The following is a 23,490-nucleotide window of genomic DNA, read 5'->3' on the forward strand; positions in this document are numbered from 1 at the left end:
TGTAACAATGTAAGCGATAAACTTTATGATGACATCATGTTTTCTCTGCATCCTCCTACGTATATGAATATCTAAATAGTCATTTATTCAATGTATGGCATTTGTAATTGTATATGAATTAAGGGAAAGGATGATTTAAGCTATGTACCTGGTATCTACTCTTGTCTAATTGACAATATGTTGAAATCAATGAATTTGTCGAGAAATGAAGTGAAATGATTCAATATCTCTTAAAGACGACGAATTTGGATTCAAGTTTTTCGGAAACGCCCCTTTGTGTCTATAATGTGGATGCATGCTCGTGCAACTTATCGACATTTCTAGATACTAGTAATACATAACTTATTCTTGCTTGCTGACTTGTTATATCACAAAAATATAAATTGGTGGATATCATCATGAAATTTGTGAAATTACTAAATACCTTTTCAATAAGCAACCTCTGGGACAGATCCCGTAATAAGTAAGACGAAGACAAGTTATTTACCCTTCTATTTCAAAGAACAGCTACCAGTGGCGGTAGCTCAGTGTTAGAGCGTTTGTTCGAAACCGGGAGGTGGTGAGTTCGAGCCCCGCTCGTGTCGCTGCCGCGTCAAACCTAAGACCTTGAAATAGGTAGTGATTGCTCCTTCGCCAAACGCTCGGCATCTTTCGGATATGACCAGAGAAATGGAGGTTCCGTGTCGCGGCAGGCGTTGGCACGATAAAGAACACTCACTGCTACGGCCCTAAGCGCTGAGCACAGGTCTAAATTTAAGGTACTTCACCTACAGCTAGTGACGCTCAATATGAGTTAAAAATTCTCGACGAGACGTAAAAACAATCAATCAAGAATGTTGGGTGTTAAACATTACACTGAATATGTACAAAACCTGTATTCAAAAATATCTAAAGCTTTGAGAATAGAAATCCAATATATTCTATAGAATTTTTTTTATGGAAAATGTAGATGAATTTTAGAAAAGGAGTTAATATCTTATTAACTAAACAAAACAAAATGTGTTCTTGAAACACTATGCACCCAGTGGCAACAAAGAGACACTCCAAGGTCAAGGTTACAAGGTCAGAAACTTTAATAACAAAAGAAAGGTCTTGTTACAAGAAATACACAAATAAAATAATGGATCCATATCTCTCACCCTTCAAAAATTATAAACAATGTTAACGTTTTGGATAAAGTTTTGAAGTTTGGTTCAAACTCCAAGGTCAAAGTCATAAGGTCAAAGATCATGGTATGGAATGGCAGGTCTTGTGATATGGAATCTATAGACACAATAAGAATGCAGGAGATATTACCTAGATCAACTTTTATTAAAAGTAGGTCAACTCCAAGGTTAAGATCATAAGGTAAAACACTTAGGTATAATAAAGGTCTTGCCACAAGGAATGCACATTTACCTTTCGATCTTTGATACGGGAGGATAAAGAGCTATAACCTTCATAAACTATATCTTATATAATGAAGATTCAAGTTTGTTCAAATCATGATATCAGGAGACAAAATGAGGTAATGGCGGTTTTAAAGATTTTCATTAGAGTGTCCGCAACAAACCATTGTAATAAACACACAGTACGATTAAGTGACCTTAGGGAATAATACTGAGTCAGTAACTTACTCTGGTGCAGGTCATAAACATCCATTAATTGTTTTTCTGGTTCGATGAATTCATCTAAGAATTCTAGGCTTACTTATCAAGTTCAAGTCATTCGGACACCATTCATGTAGGTTATGGTTATCAAATATTCGATGTTGGACCTTATATAGTAGTGAGTGCAGTATATTACTGTAAGGGCTACTGCTTGCTACATCCCCAGTGACCACATTGCCTTTACATGTTACTGGCAGTTTGTTGATGGTGTGTGACTAGTAGATAATTGTTTAATGACAATTGGTTCACCCTTTGCAGGAGGTGTATAAGTTACAAGCTATGGATGCTGTAAAATGTGGACAAATCAGTTACCATAGTCATAGTTGGTTGTTTTAGTATTTTTGACATTTTGTTCTTCCCGGGGAAGGAACATTAAACAATATTCATTGTATGGTGCTGGTGGCCTATCTTGTGTTTTATATATTTCCTTCCTGTAACATGCCATGTACATCATCTAAGAGTATATATAAATGCCACTTCATATTCTCAGTCTGACTTTCATACTTCTAGCATTATCTTTGTGCAAAAACAATTCTTAGTTCTATTCATTTCTGACTAGCAAACACAATGGGCATGTGATCCATGCAAAATAAAGATAAGGAAGTATATGGAAGAAAATGAATAAAAGCGTTGTTAATAGCAGATAAACTTTAAGTTGTTTCAAATATTTTTTGATGGGACTGTGAATTAACTTCAGACTTCCATTTCGTTTTATACGTACATATACTAGGGCCTATAGAACTTCGTAGTCGGAATTTCAAGGTAAGCAGTATCTAGATACATTTATTGTATTCAAGCATGCAAAAGTAGAGAGATATAAAGAAAACACAACAAGTAACAGATGGAAGTCTTAGGAAATAAATTTCATTTTTGAAAATACCTGCGTGTATGAATTGCGACGCTTCACACCGAAATACTTCATTGAGTGCGTTGGCGCTTAATGCAAATTATGCAGATGTGAAGCATAGTTATTCTAAATTCTAAACAGCTTACAGTCTGACGTCCTTTGATCTACTCACATACATCGTACCAGTGTAACGGTTCAAAGGATCTGATTTTAATCATATTAAACAGTTTAGAGATTAATTTTAAAATTATTGAAAGTGTATACATGTACATATGCATTCACCAAATCAGAAGCATGCTCAATGAGAAGATTTAAGCTAAATCAAATCTCAATGATATTCCCAGAAATGAAACAGTATTGCTCTTAAATGTCTCCTTGAAAAATTTGATGTTCGTGTCTATTGATGACTATGCAATTGTTCTGAAAAGAAATATGCTTACTCCTCCTAAGCACCTGATTCCACCTCTGGTATATCCAGGAGTCCGTGTATGCCCAACTCTCTATTTTGTATTGCTTATAGGAGTTATGAGATTGATCACTGTTCGTTATGTTCACCTTTCATATAGAATAAAACCACAGGCTCTCGACGTTTTGAATATATACCCCCGGTATAAACGATTCGCAAGGAAAATCACGCCGCCATCTTGGTTTTCTATTTACCAGCTACCTTGCTAGCAATCTTCGGCGAAAAAAATGGAATTAATGATAATTACACCCTACCGTTTAGATGCAACTCTGTCTAGGTCTTATGTCTCCCATCGTCATAGTGATTTGGAAATAAGGTTCAATCATCGGCTATAATCAACCATCAAACATCGTCCACTGCTTCTCAAATTCGAAAAATCGGTAAAGAGAGGACGGAAGTCGATATTATTTCGAAATAGCCATTATGTCATTAGTCGATGAAATTGAAAATAGTATACAGTAAATTTTGAATGGAAAAGATGTTTTAACAAGGAAATGGATCTTAAATAATTATATTAGTCTATACTTTGTTTTGTTTTTTAAACATTAAACATGTTTACTTCGCATATTCATGCATTCCTTGTATCAAAATGAGTTGAAAGTTAATGTCATACATGGTAAGAAAATTTCACAATTGAATTGACACCCACATACATATTCGTTTGCATACTCTCAAACGTTTATACATCCAAATGTCCTGTCCTACTTATCCGTAAATTTTCAATTGTGTCATAATGGGCGACTTAATGGGTTGGAATCGAAGCAATTCAAATGTTGTTTTGCGATAGTGTAATGATTCCGGATATTTGAGGTACGACCATGCAGAGTTCTCAATTAGTCACTTTACATCACGTGATCTAATTTGTGTATAAATACCGAGACTCCGCAGTCGTCTGTTTCATTTGTTGCTAGCGTTCAGCAGAGGAAGGAAGAAGAAAACAGTGTAAGTTTGTAAATTAAATAAAGTACAATTCCTCGCCTGTTCTTACAGTTAGAGAGTGAATTTTGAAGGCCATCAGAAGTCTGGCCTGCCACGAAGAGGTTGACCTCCAGTAAAGAGGCTAGCCATAGTTTGTTTTCTTTGGTGTCGTCCGCATTGGCTGAACAGACCGTCGTTCAGGCCGCTATACTCATTGTCCGTCCTGAATAAGGCGTCCTACAGTGAGTGTAGTGGTTGAAGGGCTACCACATATACTGTCCGTCCTGAATAAGTCGTCCTACAGTATATGGGGTAATCCGAGGGCGACTGGGCTCTACATTTTAAGTTAGCACTACCAGTTGCTTGCATCTGATTGATATAGTGATTCTCTGTTTGATTATAATTAACCTGGATAAGGTTAGGACATATTTGTATAGTTTGGCAGTCCACTAAAATCATACCAATTAGTTTAAATTAGTTATTGTTGAATACCACAAATCCTGGAATTGACCAGGTACGATCCCAGAATTTAATGTAAATACGTTACAATAGATTTACTAAACTTCTTTATGCTAGCTTGTCTATAATCCACACAATTGTGTCTGACTTTTATTGCACACAACCTTGCATTCAGTTCCTCTCCCTTATTTTCCCGCCCAGGCATCAGGAAGGGAAGTATCATTTGCACAATTAAATACTGAATCGAACTTTCCGTTGAAAATTGCAAGCGACGCAGCTGGTAAAGAAGAAAACCAAGGTGATGGCGTGATAAACAATGTACCATGTGAATTGCTTGTTTATATGAAGATATATTTTGCTATATATATTTAATAAAAACGCTGAGAGCATGTGGATAAAACTATCTTTTTATAATTTCAGAACGAACTCCTCAATGGATAACTGCCCGACAAATCTTGTACTCATAGTTTTCATTGTCCACAGTTGCCTTATCTTGAAGACTAGACAACAACTGCAAACGTACCTATTTTATTTATTTTCGTCTTCGATGAATCTAATTTACTTTTCTTAGGTACATTAAATCATCATTCTTCGTTTCTTGTTAGAACATAAAAATATTACTTTTCTAAGCTATATTTTATTTGATATCGCAATAGGTCCATAAATCTACAAAGTGCAATAGATTTTGAAGAGATGCTGATGAGGAAGAATTGTTCAATTGACGTAGCGACCATAGCAGGTATGGGTCATACATAACCAACATTGGTGGCTATATATGTATTGTATTGCCTGTGGGAGTCGTGGGATTGGTCGTTGTTCGTTGCCGTCATCTTTTATGTATAATAGAGATCTAGCAATTAGTGTATTTATAGCTGGCAGTACGGTATACGCATGACGTTTTTAAAGATAATTTATTGTGTGACATGATTTTCATGTTTGCTGTAGTGTTGATACCTGTTGCATGAGGTCATAAACTTTCATCGGAATTGATATTGTTGCTTATGTGAGCTGAAAGCTCAAGTGATATTTCCTGATCACTTTTTTTTTCGTCTGTCTGTTTGTTAGGTTTCACATTTTTATGTTCTCCAGAAACACTGGACCAATTTCAATCAAAATTAGCACAAATCATTCTTGGGTAAAGGAAATTTAAGTTTGTTCAAATGAAGGACCATGCTCTCTTCTGAGGGGAGATCATTAAGAAAAGATGAAAGTCGGGGTGATTGAAAGAACAACAGGGTCAGAAAAGTTGAAATTTACATGAAAACTTCCTGATATAGTGTAGCTTCAAGTTTCGTCAAATCTTGGCCTCCGTGGGTTGGGAAGGCTTCTACCTAGGATCAAAGTTTACAGGCAGATTACCGTAGGAAAAAAACTTAAAAAATTTCCTACTCAAGAGGAACAGGATGAAAGCATTCCCAGGTATCGCAGATTCACGTTTGTTCAAATTATGGCCCGAGGTAGGGTGGGACCACTATAGGGATCAACTTTTTACATGCGAATGTACATGGAAAAGCTTTAGAATTCTTCGTGTAAAAAAACCCACAGGGCCATGATACAAGCATCTCCAAGCAGTGCGAATTCAAACGTTTTCAAATCATAACCCCCTGGGGGATATTTAGGGACGTCGGAGCTAGTTAGGGCCCACAATATGAGATCAAAATCAAAAATGGAAATAAAGATTTAAAAATCTTTTGAAAATCACAATACCTGAACAACAATAGGTGCAAGGTGTCTGAGGTGCGCGATGTAGGCCTCTTGCTTCTATTCTTACTTCAATTTTCTTTGTTTTGAATTTTGAAATACGTATGACCTGTACGTCAGTTGGTTCTTGCAGGAATGTGCTTCAATTTTATGCAATGTTTTACCCCAACTGCTGTTGGCTCTGAATGTGCGCTAGAATTTTCGTATTCTGTACAATTGCTGGGAAAACAAGGAAACTTCTACTCTACTTTGTAAGGGCATGTCTCACGATAGCGGCTTTGTCGGCATACGACTAGTATCTGAGAGAGAAAGAGAAAGACTTTCATAGGAAATTTAATATTTCGTTGCCACTTAGGAAGCATTCGTTAAGAGGGTGGGTGTACTAAAATTTGGAAAAATGTATTTTGAGAAATGTTCACATGCATGTGTTCCCTTCGTACTTTGTTTTTGAAACAAAATAGTCTTCATAGTCACCCAATCAAATGGACGTGCATGAAGGTACATGCACTTCTAACTATATACATTACAGTAAAGTGTTACGTCCATGTAGTACATGTATAATGTTAATTTCATGTAGCAATAATGTTAATTTCATGTAGTATATTGTTAATTTTATGTAGTATAATGTTATTTTCATGTAGTAATAATGCTAATTGCATGTAATATAATGTTAATTTCATGTAGTATAATGTTAATTTCATGTAGTAATAATGTTAATTTCATATAGTATAATGTTAATTTCATGTAGTATAATGTTAATTTCATGTAGTATAATGTTAATTTCACGTAGGATGATGTTAATTGCATGTAGTATAATGTTATTTTCATGTAGCAATAATGCTAATTGCATGTAATATAATGTTAATTTCATGTAGTATAATGTTAATTTCATGTAGTATAATGTTATTTTCATGTAGTAATAATGTTAATTTCATATAGTATAATCTTATTTCATGTAATCTAATGTTAATTTCATGTACCGGTAGTAATAATGTTAATTTCATGTACCGGTAGTAATAATGTTAATTTCATGTAGCGTAATGTTATTTCATGTAATATAATGTTATTTCATGCAGTATAATGTTATTTCATGTACATGTAGTATAATGTTAATTTGATGTAGTCCAATGTTTTCATGGTTGATCTAATGTTTTGCGGTTAGGGATTTCGTTGTGCAAATTAAGAAGTTCAACATAGGTAGTGACCTTTGCCCCCTCTAAATGTCATAGGTCTTTGGCACATGACCTAAAAAACCCCAGAGAACACGATAAAGAACTCACTGTTACGGCCATAAGTTTCATGCATAGGTCGAAATTTGTAGCTCTACTACAGCTAATGGTGACGTCGCTAGATGACGAACAAGCATTCATGATGGATCCATTGACAGTTTCATTTAATTGAACTTCAGAATATTTTTCTTTCAGATTCACAGTGTACCCAGTGTTGTACGCTGACATCCCAGAAATCAAATGTTCACTCCAATGACAGTTCATGGCATGTATACCTAAGTCTAAATATCACATACAAGAATTCTCATCTCATCAAAAACTCTCGATTGTTTTTCTGCGGTGGCGATGCAAGAGGTACATCATATTCTGTCGTGTGTATAATTAGAGACAGGAAACGGAAGTGCAAGGAATGTGCACGTGGTATGTTTATTTTGTCATAGAATGAATTTCTAGTGATCGTCTAAATCCGTAGTAATCGAATTCTCCAAAATATGGTTGAAATCAAAGATCAATAAGGATTTAATATTATTAAAAAACAATGTTTCTATTTATAGATATGGATGATTTTAAACAATATCGAGCGAACAGTGAGTATGCAGATTGTTACATGCACACATGAATGGATTGCATCTTAAATTATTTCAAGTTACATAACACATTGAATTGTGTATTGCATTACTAGGTAAGCTATAATTATTTTTATTGAATTGGCTGTAGAGTCTGGTAATTGCGACGAAAAGAGCGCCAGAAAGCATGGACCGCCCATAATTGTAGGGATCATTTGCCTTGTCTCTGGAGTAATCGTGGGTGTTTGTTTAAAGTCAATACTTAGTTGGTAAGATATATATAAAGTATATGTATATATATTGAGTTTGATATTCAATTCGACCGTGGACATGACATAATGATATGCATAAAAAATAAAGATCCATTTGGATATTGATGGTTTAGAGCAAATATATCAATGGACTTGAGGGAAGATTATGTTCGAATTAATTCAGTTTACATGTTAAATGAATAAGTCCTATTTGATTTCAACACCATCAAACATGTTATGTACACGTATTTCATGACTTTAGATGCATTTATTTGTTACATTTTGTCAATGGAAGTTTAAAATGAAGTGACATTGAATTGAGAGAGTAAATATAATCGCTCCCGGTGAATGAAATGAAGACCTTTCTCGTTCTACAAGGAAGATAAAATTGTTTTCCAGATTTTAGTCACTCCAAAACAAAACGACTAAAATACCATCAAACTGTCATTCCAAAACAAAACGACGGAAATATCATTACCCAAAACTGTCATTCCAAAATAAAAGACTAAAATATCACTACCCAAAATGTCACTCCAAAACAAAACGACGGAAATATCATTACCCAATATGTCACTCCAAAACAAAACGGACAAAAATATCATTACCCAAACTGTCGCTCCAAAACAAAACGATTAAAATATCATTACCTAATCTGTCACTCCAAAACAAAACGACTAAAATACCATCAAACTGTCATTCCAAAACAAAACGACTGAAATATCATAACCCAAACTATCACTCCAATACAAAATGACTGAAATATCATTCAAGGCTTCATAATTTTGTCCTCAATCGTAGTATTACATGTATTTTTCTATCAAAGATAATTATTTGTTTTCAAGAAATGTCGGAGATATTACAGTTTTAATATGTTTAAGAAAGTTCGATAAATGACATAAAAAGTTTTAACTGAATGACTAGGGAAATAGACATTTGGTTTTCCAGGTTTGCACGGTATAAGAAACGTTTTGAATGTATCAACAGTTATATCTTATCTTGTTTAATATATGACAACAGGTAGCATTCACGTGATGAATGGAAAAGGAGCATTACATGGCACGTGAATTCATTTTCGGATTTCCTTGCGCTGATCAGTGTCAATTTTAAGGGACAGTCTATCAATATACCGGATACTGTAAAAATGCATATACGATTGATATTAGTTGTTCGGTAAACATTTAAAATCACGACACTAACAAAACATGTCCTATTTGAAGGCGTGTGGATTTTAAACGTGTTCATCTTACTGGGTTTTAATCTGGCTCTGAGATGAGCATAGTAATCTAGCCATGTTTAGGGTGTAAACATTTTTAAGGAATTATGTAATTCGCGCCACTTTACAGGAAGAAATTAGTGGTCATCCATACTGGGATGAAACCTATACACAATGGTGGACAACCCAAAACTAGGCAGGAGAATGATTTTCTACTTTTCCCCTACTAAACAAATGTATACATATTGTTGAAACGACTTCATCATATTGATATATAAAGGTCCCAAACTTATCATTCTATTTAAATGATGAAAACAATTACCATAAGTGCATACATTGTAATTAACAGTTTTTCATACAAATGGAAATATAGAAAATGGGATGGCCTCCTACGTAAATACGTGCTAAAATAGCAAGTATATATATGGGGACCGTTATTCATTTTTTGCTTGTTTTTCTTTTGTGTGTATTTTGTTTTTTAAGTCAGTGCCAAAGTCCAACGCGAAAGACAAAGACACACAGTTTATTAGAAAACGACCGCGAACAATACAATTCTGTTTCATATCTTTTGGAAAATAGTGTCTAAATAGAAACACTTCAATACAGTAAATTATGTTGTCTATTAAACAGATATACATGCAATATATTGATGAGATGCTGGATTATGTAAACTTGCATTTCTGTAGGAAGTACATTTGTGTATAAACATGTGTGTATCAATTTTACTGCTCGAAAATAAATTATGAATGTAAAACTTATACGGTACCAATTTTGATGCACCAGATGCGCATTTCGACAAATAATGTCTCTTCAGTGATGCTCAACCGAAATGTTTGAAATCCGAAATAACAATGAAGTTTTAGACCTATTATAGGGGAAAACACTGTCGCAATTCTTCATATATCTTAGTACAATATTTCATTATTTGATTGCTGATGTTGATACAGGATGTCAGTTTCTTTGGATTTATGCAGGTAAAAATTATCATAATAGCAACACGAAGCTTTAACTATAAGTGAATCAAATGGAATCAAAGGATGATTTTAAACATGTAATGTTTATTTCTTAAAAACACATTGGCGTATTATGTGTTTAGAAAAAGAATACCTTTGTAAACATGTTTAGCATTGAAAAACGTTTTAAGATGAAAACGCGTAAAAAACTGTTTCACAAATGTGTAATAAAGCATTATTGACCTAAAACGATTTTTTTTTTACAGTGCACTGCAGGACTTCTGGAGAACTCGTACCCAGGATAACTCGTCACAGGCACTTGTTTCTGTAAATAACTTACGACCTCAGTATACTACTAATAATTAGTTATTATTAGTATACACAGGTCGTAAGTTAAGTTTGGGTAAGAGTTTTCCTGGAGAAGATAACTCGTAGACAGATTTTTATAATACAATTGACAAGTTTTTTCTAGGAGAACTTGTACCCACATTTCTATTTGATAAATGACAAAGTTTTTCTCCAGAAGAACTGGTACCCAGATATTGATGGGTACGACTTCTCTTGGAGAACACGTACCCAACCTTCTGGGTACGAGTTCTCCTGGGTACGGGTTCTCCTGATACCCACTGCACTAGTGTAGTACTTTAAATGAAAGTTAATTATAAGTAAATCCGTTATTGCATTTCTCCACATACAAAATAGGAGCTAACACAACTATATGAGTGTAGATTTCTTATTTCATTCCAGGAGAACATGCCAAAGTCAGTCTACAGAAAGTACTAGTCCAGAAGCTGTGCAGAATGCAGTCAATGGTGACACATCACAGGATGATTTGGTATTATCAATATATTATTTCAATCAATATTGAATGTGAAGATTGTACACATAATACCTTGGGAATGTTTTGTTTTCATTTTCAGAATGCTGACCAAATACTAGAAGTGCTGTCGAGATCTCAAGCTTCATCATCTTGTCAAAACAGTAATCTGTGCAACAATTTTTCAAAAGCCGCAAACAAATCCGAGTTTGTTGATGAGATAGATATACATGTAGATCATTATGAACAAATTGGAATGATTCAGACAGGGACAGATAGTCATCCGCTAGATGTTAACCATGGGCACACGTTATATGTTAACCATGGACATGCGTTAGTTGTCAACCATGGACATGCGTTAGATGTTAATCATGGGCATGCGTTAGATGTTAACCATGGGCATGTGGTAGACGATACAAACAATTTCGACTATCTCAGTCTGGGAGACAGACTTGGCGAAAATTACTGTAAACTCTCAAAAAGAGTATGAGAGATAGAGAGAATTCTTATTGACTGTTTGAGAGATAGAGAGAATTCTTATTGACTGTTTGAGAGATAGAGAGAATTCTTATTGACTGTTTGTATGAGAGATAGAGAGAATTTTTATTGACTGTTTGAGAGATAGAGAGAATTCTTATTGACTGTTTGTATGAGAGATAGAGAGAATTCTTATTGACTGTTTGAGAGATAGAGAGAATTCTTATTGACTGTTTGAGAGATAGAGAGAATTCTTATTGACTGTTTGTATGAGAGATAGAGAGAATTTTTATTGACTGTTTGAGAGATAGAGAGAATTCTTATTGACTGTTTGTATGAGAGATAGAGAGAATTCTTATTGACTGTTTGAGAGATAGAGAGAATTCTTATTGACTGTTTGTATGAGAGATAGAGAGAATTCTTATTGACTGTTTGAGAGATAGAGAGAATTCTTATTGACTGTTTGAGAGATAGAGAGAATTCTTATTGACTGTTTCAAATGACAAACACTCAAGAAGACAATACATGGATTACATGATATTGACTTTCTCATCATATTTTATTTTCATTTCATTTCCATTGGGATTTAAGTTGTTTTTTACATACATTTTGCTGAGATTTTTTATCATTATCATTCTTATTATTATCTTTATACTTTCTATACATGCATCTACACTTATGAAAAATTATAAATTCACAAAACCAATGGACGTTCATAATGAATTTCTATGCTCATCAAACTATATTGATGAAATTATAAACAAAGCCTACATGTAAAAGAAAATAGGACTTCTCAAAAAGCTGAATTTTTCTGTAACATGAAAAACACTTTCTAAAGTATATAGACACATGCCGCCTTTATAAGATAACAGCTAGTACAATATGAAGTTCAACTCTGGTCTGGCTGTACCGTGCAAGATGCTGAAAAAATTCAGCAGGTGAAATCAACAGCATTAAGAATTATTACAGGTTTTTCAATAATAGTTCCAAGAAATGTTTTGTACTAAAAACAGGGTATGAACCACTTGATAAAAGGCATGACGGGACTAATCCGTTGACCATGAATAATATTTACAACAAATTATTTCCAGTTTATGTGAAAAAATATAGTCCCATCTATCCCAAATATCGCTTCTAATCATGAAGCAACTCTTCAGATTACAATCCACCGTTTAGGAAATTGGAAATATTTGATAAATCGTTCATATTACAAGCTGTTCGCAGATGGAACTCGATATATAGTATGGAAGGCGAAGATAACGAACAGTCACCAATCTCATGAAAGGTGACGACAACGAACAACGACAACGAAACAACATTTCTCGTTTCGTGTATATTGCAGGATAACCTCCGAGGTCGAGAAATGTTGTTTTAAAATATAAAAGCCGAGGCGTTAGTCCAGCAATATACACGAAAACAAGAACTTTATTCCTATTCTGCAACGGCACAAAAATACCCGAGTCGGTAGTTTACCTATACATCTACGAATTAGGTCACCATGAGGTCATGGCATTTTCCGAAACGGACTGTTTGATGATGGAAAAAGTGAGATGGTAGGGTATACTACAGTGTAGATCTATTTTGAAAAATATATTAAGCATTTAGTTTGATGTTGACTAAATATTTCAACTGCTGTGATTGCACAGTCCAAAAAAACCGTGTGTGCATCGACATAAAAATGTATTTGTTTACATTTGGATCGATCTTAGAATGCAGACTATTGATTTATACTGAATAGCAAAGATCTTCAGTCATTCAAAGATTTGTTTTATAAGATATACATTTATTGATATATGATTATATAATTGAATTATCAGTTAAAAACAATAAGTGCAGGCGAGATTTGTATCAATTTTCTCATAATCAGTTATTACGTATGAAGGTATATCGCAGAATAATGACTGCAGCATTCCTTTGATCTTTACAATAACCGTGGTACAATATATAATAAAGAGTTGGACAAACACGGACCCTTGGACATACCTATTATGGGAAACAATATCAGTTAGCAGTTTCAAAACACTCAACATCTATTGTGTTTTACAAAGTATTTTTGATTTAAATACAATGTCTTTTACACAGAGATTATCGTTGATTACATTAATGTATAAGAAAGGAGACGATCAAAACCTATGAAATTATAGACCCATTAGCCTTACCAACACAGACTATAAAATAATAGCTTTCGTATTTGCCAAGCGTTTACAAAAACTGCTAGATGATTTGATATCAATAAATCAAACAGCTTATATAAAAGGAAGAAATATCGCACTAAATGCAAGATTAATTTTAGACATTTTTGATTATTGCAAAGAAAATAATCAATAACTTATACTTTCATTTTTAGACTTTCAGAAAGCTTTTGATTCGATTGAGTGGAATTTTATGTTTGAAGTACTGAAAAGATTTAACTTTGGTGAAAATTTGATTAAATGGATTCAAATCTTACCGTATAAGTTTTACATGCAAATGTAATCTTCAGAATAAAAAAAAATATGGATGGATATCCAAAACTTGCATGATGCATAGGGGCATAAGGCAGGGATGTCCAGTATCGGCAATCTTGTTTCTCTTTGTGGCTGAAATATTAGGAATTTCATTAAGAAACAACCCCAGCATACATGGGTTTCAAAAAGAAGGAATGGAAAAAGACATTAAGATAATACAGCATGCAGATGATTCTACCCTTCCAATGGAAAATGAAAAGTCTTTAAAGAAGGTCTTCGAGGTGATAAATAATTTTAGTTATATTTCGGGTATGAGATTAAATATGTCAAAAACCGAATGCATAGTAACTGGACCTTTAAAAACCGATTTAAGAAAATTCATAATGTTTATGTAAATGTTTCATGTGTAAAAGCATTAAGTGTATATATTGGCCATGATAAAGATAATTAATAGTCTCGCAATATCTAAAGTTATATATATAGCTTCATTCAAAGACTTAGATTTATTTACAATTTCATTTGGAATAAAAGAGATAGAATAAAAAGAAATACATTAATCGGAACTGTCATTAGTGGAGGCATTGGAGTTGTTGATATTTTATCAAAAATTAAATTAAGAAAATATTAAATAAAAGAAATAGATTATACCATTTTGTGATTATTATACTTTTATGTAAAATACTTGAATCTGATTGGTCGAGAAGCATTTGAAAAAATATATATTGTTAACCTCTGAGAACAGAAAGCATGCGCTCCAGGATGATAGTATCTAGCAACGGGTTACAGTACTTGACAACGAGTGATATTATACATTTATTGCATGATAGTGAGAGAGATATGAAGATTTATTCACCCAAGAAAAATCACATTCCCCGAGGGCAATATATTCATATAATAGCATATGTTTGGAAAATAATTATGATTTTGACTATTTAAGCAATACTAATATAACTAATATCAAATACAATGTAGTATGAAATAATGGATGGTTTTCCTTTGTTTTACAAGAAAATGTTCGCATATGTATATTTTTGATACCCACATTGCTGATTAACTGAAAAATTGTTGAGTGTGGCGGAAAAACATCAATCAATCGATCAATTACAAGTTGTTGAACAATTTAACCAGCAACCGAGTTATGTTAAAGAAATGGAAAGATACTGATAAAGATTTATGTTCACTATGTAAGGAAAAAGAGGATAATGAGCATCTGGTACTGAAATGTAAAAATATTTGTGAAATTTGGAAAATTGTTGAGAAAACATTGAATTTTCAAGTTTCATGGAAAAACATTGTTCTTGTTTGTTTGGGGGGAAATCAATGAGAAAACAATCTTTTTAAATAATCTTTTATCACCAATTGCATGTAAAATTTACAAATATAAAATGTATTATAGAATACAAAACATATGACATTCAAAATCATGTAAATCCTTGAATTCAATGTACATGTATTTGTATACAAAAGATTTAACAAGGTATCGTTTTCACATATTCTTGATAGCATTGTAAATTTTTTTAACCTTATATATTTATATTACAAATTATATTGCATACTTGTTTTTATCATGTACAAATAAAGTAAAGGGAAATGATTTGCCTTCCCATTTACATGACTACCCAGGGTCAAAATGAACTTTTTGGAGTGTGAGAAGGGCCCTTTGGGTAATTGTCACGGAATTCTTTCATATCCTCTAGAAATAATGTATTTATATTTGTATAACTTTGTTCGCATATGATTATATAATCTTGTATTTTTCTTATTTTTTTCTTCTACATCCTGCGAGATGTAATAGGGAATGCATGTACATGATATTGTTATTTAGTGGAGCTTAGTCAGGGCCCCATCCCTGGCAGCTTTCTACACTTTTTTTTTTATCGTTTGGTCTATTTGTGATGTTATACATGTAGTGATAGGTCTGGGAAATAAAAATGTCATTTAAATAAAACCCACTCATACTTCCAAGTATAAAGAAAGCACTCCGTTACTTTGCTGTAGTAAAATAATATAAGTATATATAAAAATATAATTAGTACAAAATTAAGGCATAGCTGTAGTTTGAGTTTTGGCTTATATAGATATGATATATTAGTCCTAGTATAAACTGTGAATGTGGTTTTTAAGTTTGACGCCTATCATTTCTTTTTTGTTTACAGTAAATGCGAATCATTAAATTTTACATGTTACACGCTTTTTCATTGGTTGAAAAATTATTGGAATATTGTATCCAACGAAAAAAATAAAATAAATGACCGGAACTACTTTCTATTGGAATGTTGGGGAGTCCTCTGGGTGCTTCGTATTTATATAGCAACAACCACGCTCGCTAGGTGGCGCGTCATGTTCTATTTTTATTTCTACAGGAAAAGTGGGACGAGGTTCCACCCTATTTTTTACGGGCTAGTATGGATAAACCTAGAACCTACGAATGATGCGAAGTTGATCGTTCGGATCTAAAATAGCTATATTTAGCGTATCTCACGTGATTAGGCACATTCCAGAAAATCCCCTTGAGATTGAAGCGATTAAGCAGAGCGAGTATATGTAAACATTTACTTAACGGTGAAATACGCAACAAAGAGTGACATATTAATACATTTTATGCATGAATAAATTATACTGAGATCAAACATGGACGATAATTGCCCGTGTTCATATAGTATTTGATTAATTTAGATATCCAAGAAAAGATAACTCCCATTATTAACGTACTCACAACGTACCGGTGGTATACAATAATACAATGTTTATACATTTCTGAATGATGAGTGAATCTTTATTTTCATCAGAATCTTTTCCATTACACTCACAGCCCAGGTCCCCATACCCCTACCAGTGTCAATATGTGATTGATAGCAGTGCGGTATTTAATTTGATATAGTCTAGAGGAAATTCGAAATATGGTAGTGACATTTCTTCCTCACTGAATTAGCTGGATTTTTAACGTTTAAAGAAAAGTGAGGTATTTGCCAAATTTTCAACAATATTAATTACAAGACAAAACAAAAGGGGTCATAAGCTACCGATGATGCAATTTTCACTTGCAAGTTGCACTGCCACTAGTTACACTTAATTAGTGACTTACTAACAGATAAATAAAGTAACTTACAAATATTTTATTTATTTATTTATTTCTCTATTGTTTCATGTCATTTTTTTTAATATCATGGTTTGTACTTGAAGAGTCATCGCAATAAAGGGACATTAATTATTAGTGTTACAAAAAAATCTGATCATGCAGTTTTTAAATTTCTGAATTTTGAAAAAATAAAAATAGATAAATAATAGATTTTGATACCACTCAGCCTCCCGACTGGCCAGAGAGTCCACTGTTTCGGTAAATTCTGATAATGATGCAACTCAGCCTCCCCTCCCCCCCCCCCCCCCCTCGACAACTCTACCAGAAGTTCTCGGAAAAGACTTGCTGATGTTTAATAAATCAGTTTTCCTATTAATTTTACTTTAGCTCCTGTTCATCAGTTCATTAGGCTATGGCCCAATCTGATTACTTTTAAGATCGTTGATCCGCTCCGTATTCCTCTTCCTTTCCTGTATCTGTGAAGTCCAGAGGTGATATATATTCTTTCCAAAACAACTAAGAATGTTCATGGAACAATTCAGTATTAATTGTTTTCCTTTTCTGTTGTATGCCTTATTTCAAGAAATAACTTTCAGGTCACTTTTTAATGTGAAATGGAACATTTTAATTTTTGACAACCTGACGGTAGGGGTGTTTAAGACACTATACCTCATTTTCTGTAAGGAAGTGGAGTAAAAGGAATTCAGAATTGGATTCAGCATACTCAAAATTGGTAATTACACCTGCTTTTTATTGTTTTGGGTAATGGTGTTTCAAGAAATAAAGTTGGGTCACTTTTTGATGCGAAATGAAACATTTTCCGTTTTTGGCAACCTGACGGTAGGGGTGTTTAAGACACTATACCTCATTTTCTGTAAGAAATTGGAGTAAAAGGAATCCAGATTTGAAATCAGCATACTCAAAATTGGTAATTACACCTAATTTTTATTGTTTTGGGTAATTTCTAAAAAAAATGGGTGGTGGTTGCTAATTTATATATAGATTAGGGAATCCTGAAAAGAAAGATTTAACAATTTTATCGATCTATATAAATTTATTAAACAAAAACAAACAGATATCAAATATAAATAATGATTAATTATGCAAAATGAAATAAACATGGCTATTTCAGGACACCCCCCCCCCCCAAATATAACAACACACGTCTGCTTCTGCCACAAGGGTTTTATATATATATATATATATATATATATATATATATAGTTTGTAAATAAAGAATTCGGTATTTGATACAGTAAATACATTCAATAATAAAAGTCAAGAAACACAAAACTCGAATAACTGTTAGCGCTTTCGGCTTTAATGCCTCTTCAGACAGTTATAAAATGAGATAATATACATTTATGCATGATAGTGAGGGAGATATGAAGATTTATTCACCCAAGAAAAATCATATTTCCCGAGGGCAACGCCCGAGGGAAATATGATTTTTCTTGGGTGAATAAATCTTCATATCTCCCGAACAGTCATGCAATAAATTGTTTCTTATACCGAAACAAAGCAAGACTCAAAAGTGCATTTAAAATTGGAGTCCGCTCATCCGCTCATCTATATACATTGTATGTAGCTGAGATCGTCCTAACGGTAACACCGCGCCGTCAATGTATTACAGTAGAAGGTACAAACAACGAAATACAGTGATAATCAGATATGATAACCAGTTTTTGTATTTCCATTCTCCTTGAATGCTGATTTACTTGCTTCGTTTTGTATCAATCAAAACCATGCATTCAACTGTGTATCAGAGACCCGCATATTTTGTGCCTTACGAACTATGAAAGTAGAATGACTCGGACTTATTGTGACGTCACAATATACTTCGTCTACCTTGACGTTAAATTTATGGAAAATGCACGAGACTGCCCAAGGGGTAAATCAAACTTCCACCAGAGTTCGTTTGCTCACAAACCAAACTCTTCCACTTAGGCATTATGGGATAGCGATTTCTTAGGCCGCGTATACTGCGACGTCACTGTAGAATGACGAAAAAACATAACGTCAAACGTAAACAGCTTTCAAAACAAGAACGTAAACATCAATTTCATTACTTTACACAATAATTCGAACAGAGTCTCCCTACTTTTTAATGGTCTTTTGATCATTTTATGTTTAAAATAAAATCCATACTTTTATATCAATGCTCTTAATATCAATATCTTCAAACTTTTAACTGCGAACTACTTCTTTAGTGTTATTTGCCTGCGTGATAATCGCGGACTCACAATATACAAATCTGTATATTGTGCTGGGTCACATAGGAGAGGTCTATTCGTAAGTGACGTAATGAGGCCTCGACGGGGAGTTTGAGGGGGTAAATATGATAGGGAAATATGATCTCTGAGAGGGAGATATGAAGTTTTGTCCTCCCTGGCACGTGACCGTCTAGACCAATGAGATTACGCGTTGCATGGCATTCTCATACTGAGGTATAATAATATTCACTCTTCCATGCCCCGCCCACCGATGACAACGAACGTTACATGTTTTCAGACTCCGTCAACTTATGTAAACAACATGGCGGGCGATTTCGATCTTATACAGGATACCTTTCCAATCGCCTCGTTTACTCGTGAATTTTCACAGAAAAGTCCGTCAAAGGGTTTGACATACTTCAGAGAAGGTTATGTTCACATAATTTCAGTGGGTAAAAACGCGGAAGAAACAGCAATTATAACTTATTTGTTAGCGCTAGATGCTTTCGCTGCATTTGAAGTAAAGAAACACTACATCGTCTAACCATCGAATTGCAGGATTCGGCTGCCATCGATGCTTACTGTTCATACACAGTTGGGTTAATCACGAAACGTTTTCCGAGTTTTGAATAATTGTTTTGTTACGGAATTGACGATGTTTGTTGTTCGGTTGAAACTGAATAACTATATCATATATGCTGCGTTGACCGGTTCAATAAAATGTTTCATCTGCTTGCTTGCTTTTGCATCTTTTATTTTACTATTATTTATGATTTACTTATGAAAAACAGTTAAGTATTATCAAGAATTTACATTGCAGCTCAAATACCATCTGTGATTTCCATTAAATGTTCAACTTCAGTTATATTATACTTGAATGGATATTGTAGATCTAGATATCTACATTGAGATATTTACATGCATATTTTTTTTTAATGGTAACGGGTTAATTAGATCATTCCAAGTTTTTATTCCACGTCCACCTAAATATCTATTTCTATTTAAAAAAAAAACAACAACTTGTAAATCAACAGAAAGAATGTGTACAATGTTTGACAGACATCACCATTTTGACAGTACAGTCAAGAATATGTTAAATGACACACAATAGAAAACTTGGATTATAAACAAGAATATTATAAAGACTCGGACCAAAAACAATTTCCTGTTCGTAAAACATCTGTTTTAATTAGTTACCCAACCTCTTGTACTATAGTACATATTGTAATTACATAGGATCAGCAACACAATATAATACTTAGTTAAAGGAGTAGTTTATCATAAATAGGACAATAAATTAAGTACCACATGGTTTTTTTTATTTTCAACAAATAATTCAAAACTATGGAATAATCATTGTTCTTTAAGAATAAATGGTTTACAATATCTGTCTATTTTAATTGTCAATGAATCTGCACAAATTCTTACATTTTCTTAGTTGTGAGCATTCACACATTTCGAAGGAAAATTTAAGTAATCTACTAGTTTATATTCATCATAATGTAAGTTTTCCCAAAGTTAGACATAAATTTACTCTCTTATAAAATGTTTATCATTTTAAATAAATTCCTCACATTGTATACAAGTAGTACACAATGAATTCACATGCTCTACAATTTTCTCTTCAACCCTGGGTTTTGCCCAAGAGTTAGTAGGGTGCAAACTATCCAACTTTATTGATGTCTCCATATATATACATATGCTAACTGGTGGGAATACACCGACAGAGATACAGAGGTGCAGACATATTTCCCCTGGTTCTTTGGATATCGTGAAACCTTTGTCTGCCAAAATGAATTCCCCTTCCAGAATAATTCAACCCACCATCAGTTAACAAAGGAGTTTGTAAAATCCACTATTCCCTGTAACAGCAACATCTGACATAGATCCAGTAAATAATTCACTAACAAATATGATAATAATAATAGCCTTTATTTATCCAAGATAACACAAATTAGCATACAGCTAGTTTCCATTGTGTCCCCTAAAGGATCACAATCCACAAGTCCCCTTTAGGTTGTAGCTGATCTGTAGTCAGAATGTATAATTTGTAACTGCAGTTTTAAAGATGGTTTCTGTGATTTCCGTTCTGCACAATCAATGATAGCGATGGTTGTTGGGAATTGAGCTTTTATTCAGTTGTCATGTTGTTAATATCATTCCTATAGGACTATATTGAAACACAACCTAACACAACATAAGGTCAATTCAGGCACAGAATACATCACTGATACACTGTGTTGAAATACAAAATCTTGATGCCAAGTCCTTGATTTCAAAATTATGTCTCAGCCTCATCAGTGTTAATAACAACTGCGATTGTTTTGTCATATTTGTTATGTCCCTCCTTTTTTAAAACACTGGGGAATTTGCTCAGATGTATATAAAAAAAAAACTCTAACAAAGAACAAAATGTGGCATGTCTCAAATTGATATAATATAAAAACAACCCTGTTTTTTTTCTCTCTTGCTGTAGAGTACTGTTAATGTCAAAAGGGGTGGCCTGTTGGTGGGGTTAATCTTGGGCTTCCATTGATAACTGGAGTTGCAGGTGATGATTAAGTATGCTCTGTTGATGAAAGGCATTTTCTGCTGCTGTTAACTGGTCTTGTAAATTCTGACTTGTGCTGCTGTTACAAGTATATCCAATGAATCTATAAAGAAACAACAACAATTTTTTTAGCATTTGGAAGTAAAACAGATGCTGAGAGGGGCCATGGAATTTTAAAAGGTGACCTGACCTATTACATGAAAGATCCTATGCATACATTACACCCAACAATTGATTAGCTACTTATAAAATTTCAGTTTGCTCGAATTATTATGAAATCTAAATTCGAATTTAAAACCATTTATTACAAAATATATATGGACATAAATTCTATCGATATTTAAAAACTTTGACCACGGAATTAGTCTGATTACTGAAACTTTAGAACTTTATCCCCTGGTATGATCTATTGTAGGAATCATGGAACGAAAACTTTGAATATGGCACTCTTACAGTCATGTTATGATATGTATGGCTGAGCAAGGAAAATTTAAGACACCAGACCAGAAACTGCATATTTAGTTATAGTTATATATATTGGTGTAAACATTAAATGAATTGACCCTAGATATGAAGATAGTTTAGATAGGGGATTCTTTTTAATAGATAATATTATAGTAAAAAAAAAATAGTATTGTGTAGCTCTTAGCACAGGTGCTTGGGTTCATGACACCCCCCCCCCTCCCTTGAATAACCTAGCTACACGAATTGTTATATCCAATTGGGGAAAATCTTTAAAAGAGCTATTTTGGGGTATGCATGACATTGTTGACATGCATTAGTAGGATTTTCAACAAGAAATAATTTAAATCAAGTCGTGCAGGTTATTCGGGAGAAGGGGGGGGGGGGGGTCCTGAACCCAAGCACCTGTAGCTCTTAGTACATGTATACACAAGACATGGGCATGTATTATCATCAGTCCCTGATTTAACTATTACTATTAACTAATACATAATTGTCTGCTAAGACTAACTTACTTTGTGTGCCGGTCCATTCTGCTCTTACTGTGGGGCCTACCGCACGCCTTTATCCAACGTAAACATTAATCTTTATGTGATTTTGGGTTTGGAAATGGGATAAACATTACTTCTAGTATCCTTTCTGGGTAACGTGAATCACTGTTGCATTTCCCCGATGCACACAATTCCACCAATTTTATGAGAACTCGAAGTAATCAGGCTAAAACATCTGTACCTCAAAACCTCCGTCATCAAAAGTTTTGACGGAGGTAATGGCGGACAATTCTTCCGCGATTCTGATTGGCTGTGCGGAGATGATAACCGCAACTCCCCTGACGCCAGTGGAAGCGTGAATTGCTAAGTAACGTCAACATATCACGACGTAAGTAATTGTCCTTTGTGACGTCATAATAAATTACACTGGTAGCGGTATAATACACACAATATTAGACAAAACTTGGAAATCAATTACAGAGTTCAGTTCAATATATTACATTTTCGGATTTGCATGTCATGTTAGAATTTGGTGTTAATTTTTTGCCGCATTTAAGAATTTTTTCTCTGCCTTTCCTCTAGATGATTACATGTACCGCAACGTGAATCACCACATTTTTGCACGGATTTGGAATTTTCCGTAGTAAATCGGGCACGCGTTAGAATTCTCTTCAGATTAGGAGCCTGTCTTCTGCTGTTTT

At 33.8% G+C, this 23,490-nt stretch overlaps 1 protein-coding gene and 1 long non-coding RNA gene across 3 annotated transcripts; one reads left to right on the top strand and one right to left on the bottom strand.

Moving 5' to 3' along the window:
* Positions 1-1,817: 1,817 nt before the first annotated feature.
* LOC130046451 (uncharacterized) lies at positions 1,818-16,228 on the top strand. 2 transcript variants are annotated; one of them, XM_056144856.1, is made up of 8 exons: positions 1,818-2,411; positions 4,760-4,858; positions 4,996-5,078; positions 7,465-7,689; positions 7,824-7,856; positions 7,987-8,104; positions 11,000-11,087; positions 11,173-16,228. In XM_056144856.1, the coding sequence occupies exons 2-8, from the start codon at positions 4,773-4,775 to the stop codon at positions 11,557-11,559; spliced, it is 1,020 nt and encodes a 339-aa protein (XP_056000831.1). In that variant the 5' UTR covers positions 1,818-2,411; positions 4,760-4,772; the 3' UTR covers positions 11,560-16,228. The 2 variants fall into 2 exon arrangements, with proteins under 2 accessions (XP_056000831.1, XP_056000830.1); XM_056144855.1 differs by lacking the exon at positions 1,818-2,411 and having other exon boundaries at positions 2,974-4,858.
* Positions 16,229-21,198: 4,970 nt separating this feature from the next.
* Positions 21,199-23,103, bottom strand: LOC125654942 (uncharacterized). The gene is made up of 2 exons (XR_007362520.2): positions 22,814-23,103; positions 21,199-21,939 (listed from the first exon to the last, which is right to left on the bottom strand). It is a non-coding gene; the product is annotated as an uncharacterized LOC125654942 (long non-coding RNA).
* Positions 23,104-23,490: the final 387 nt, after the last annotated feature.

The sequence above is a fragment of the Ostrea edulis genome, chromosome 7 (genome assembly GCF_947568905.1).
Source record: "Ostrea edulis chromosome 7, xbOstEdul1.1, whole genome shotgun sequence".
Lineage (NCBI taxonomy): Eukaryota > Metazoa > Mollusca > Bivalvia > Ostreida > Ostreidae > Ostrea > Ostrea edulis.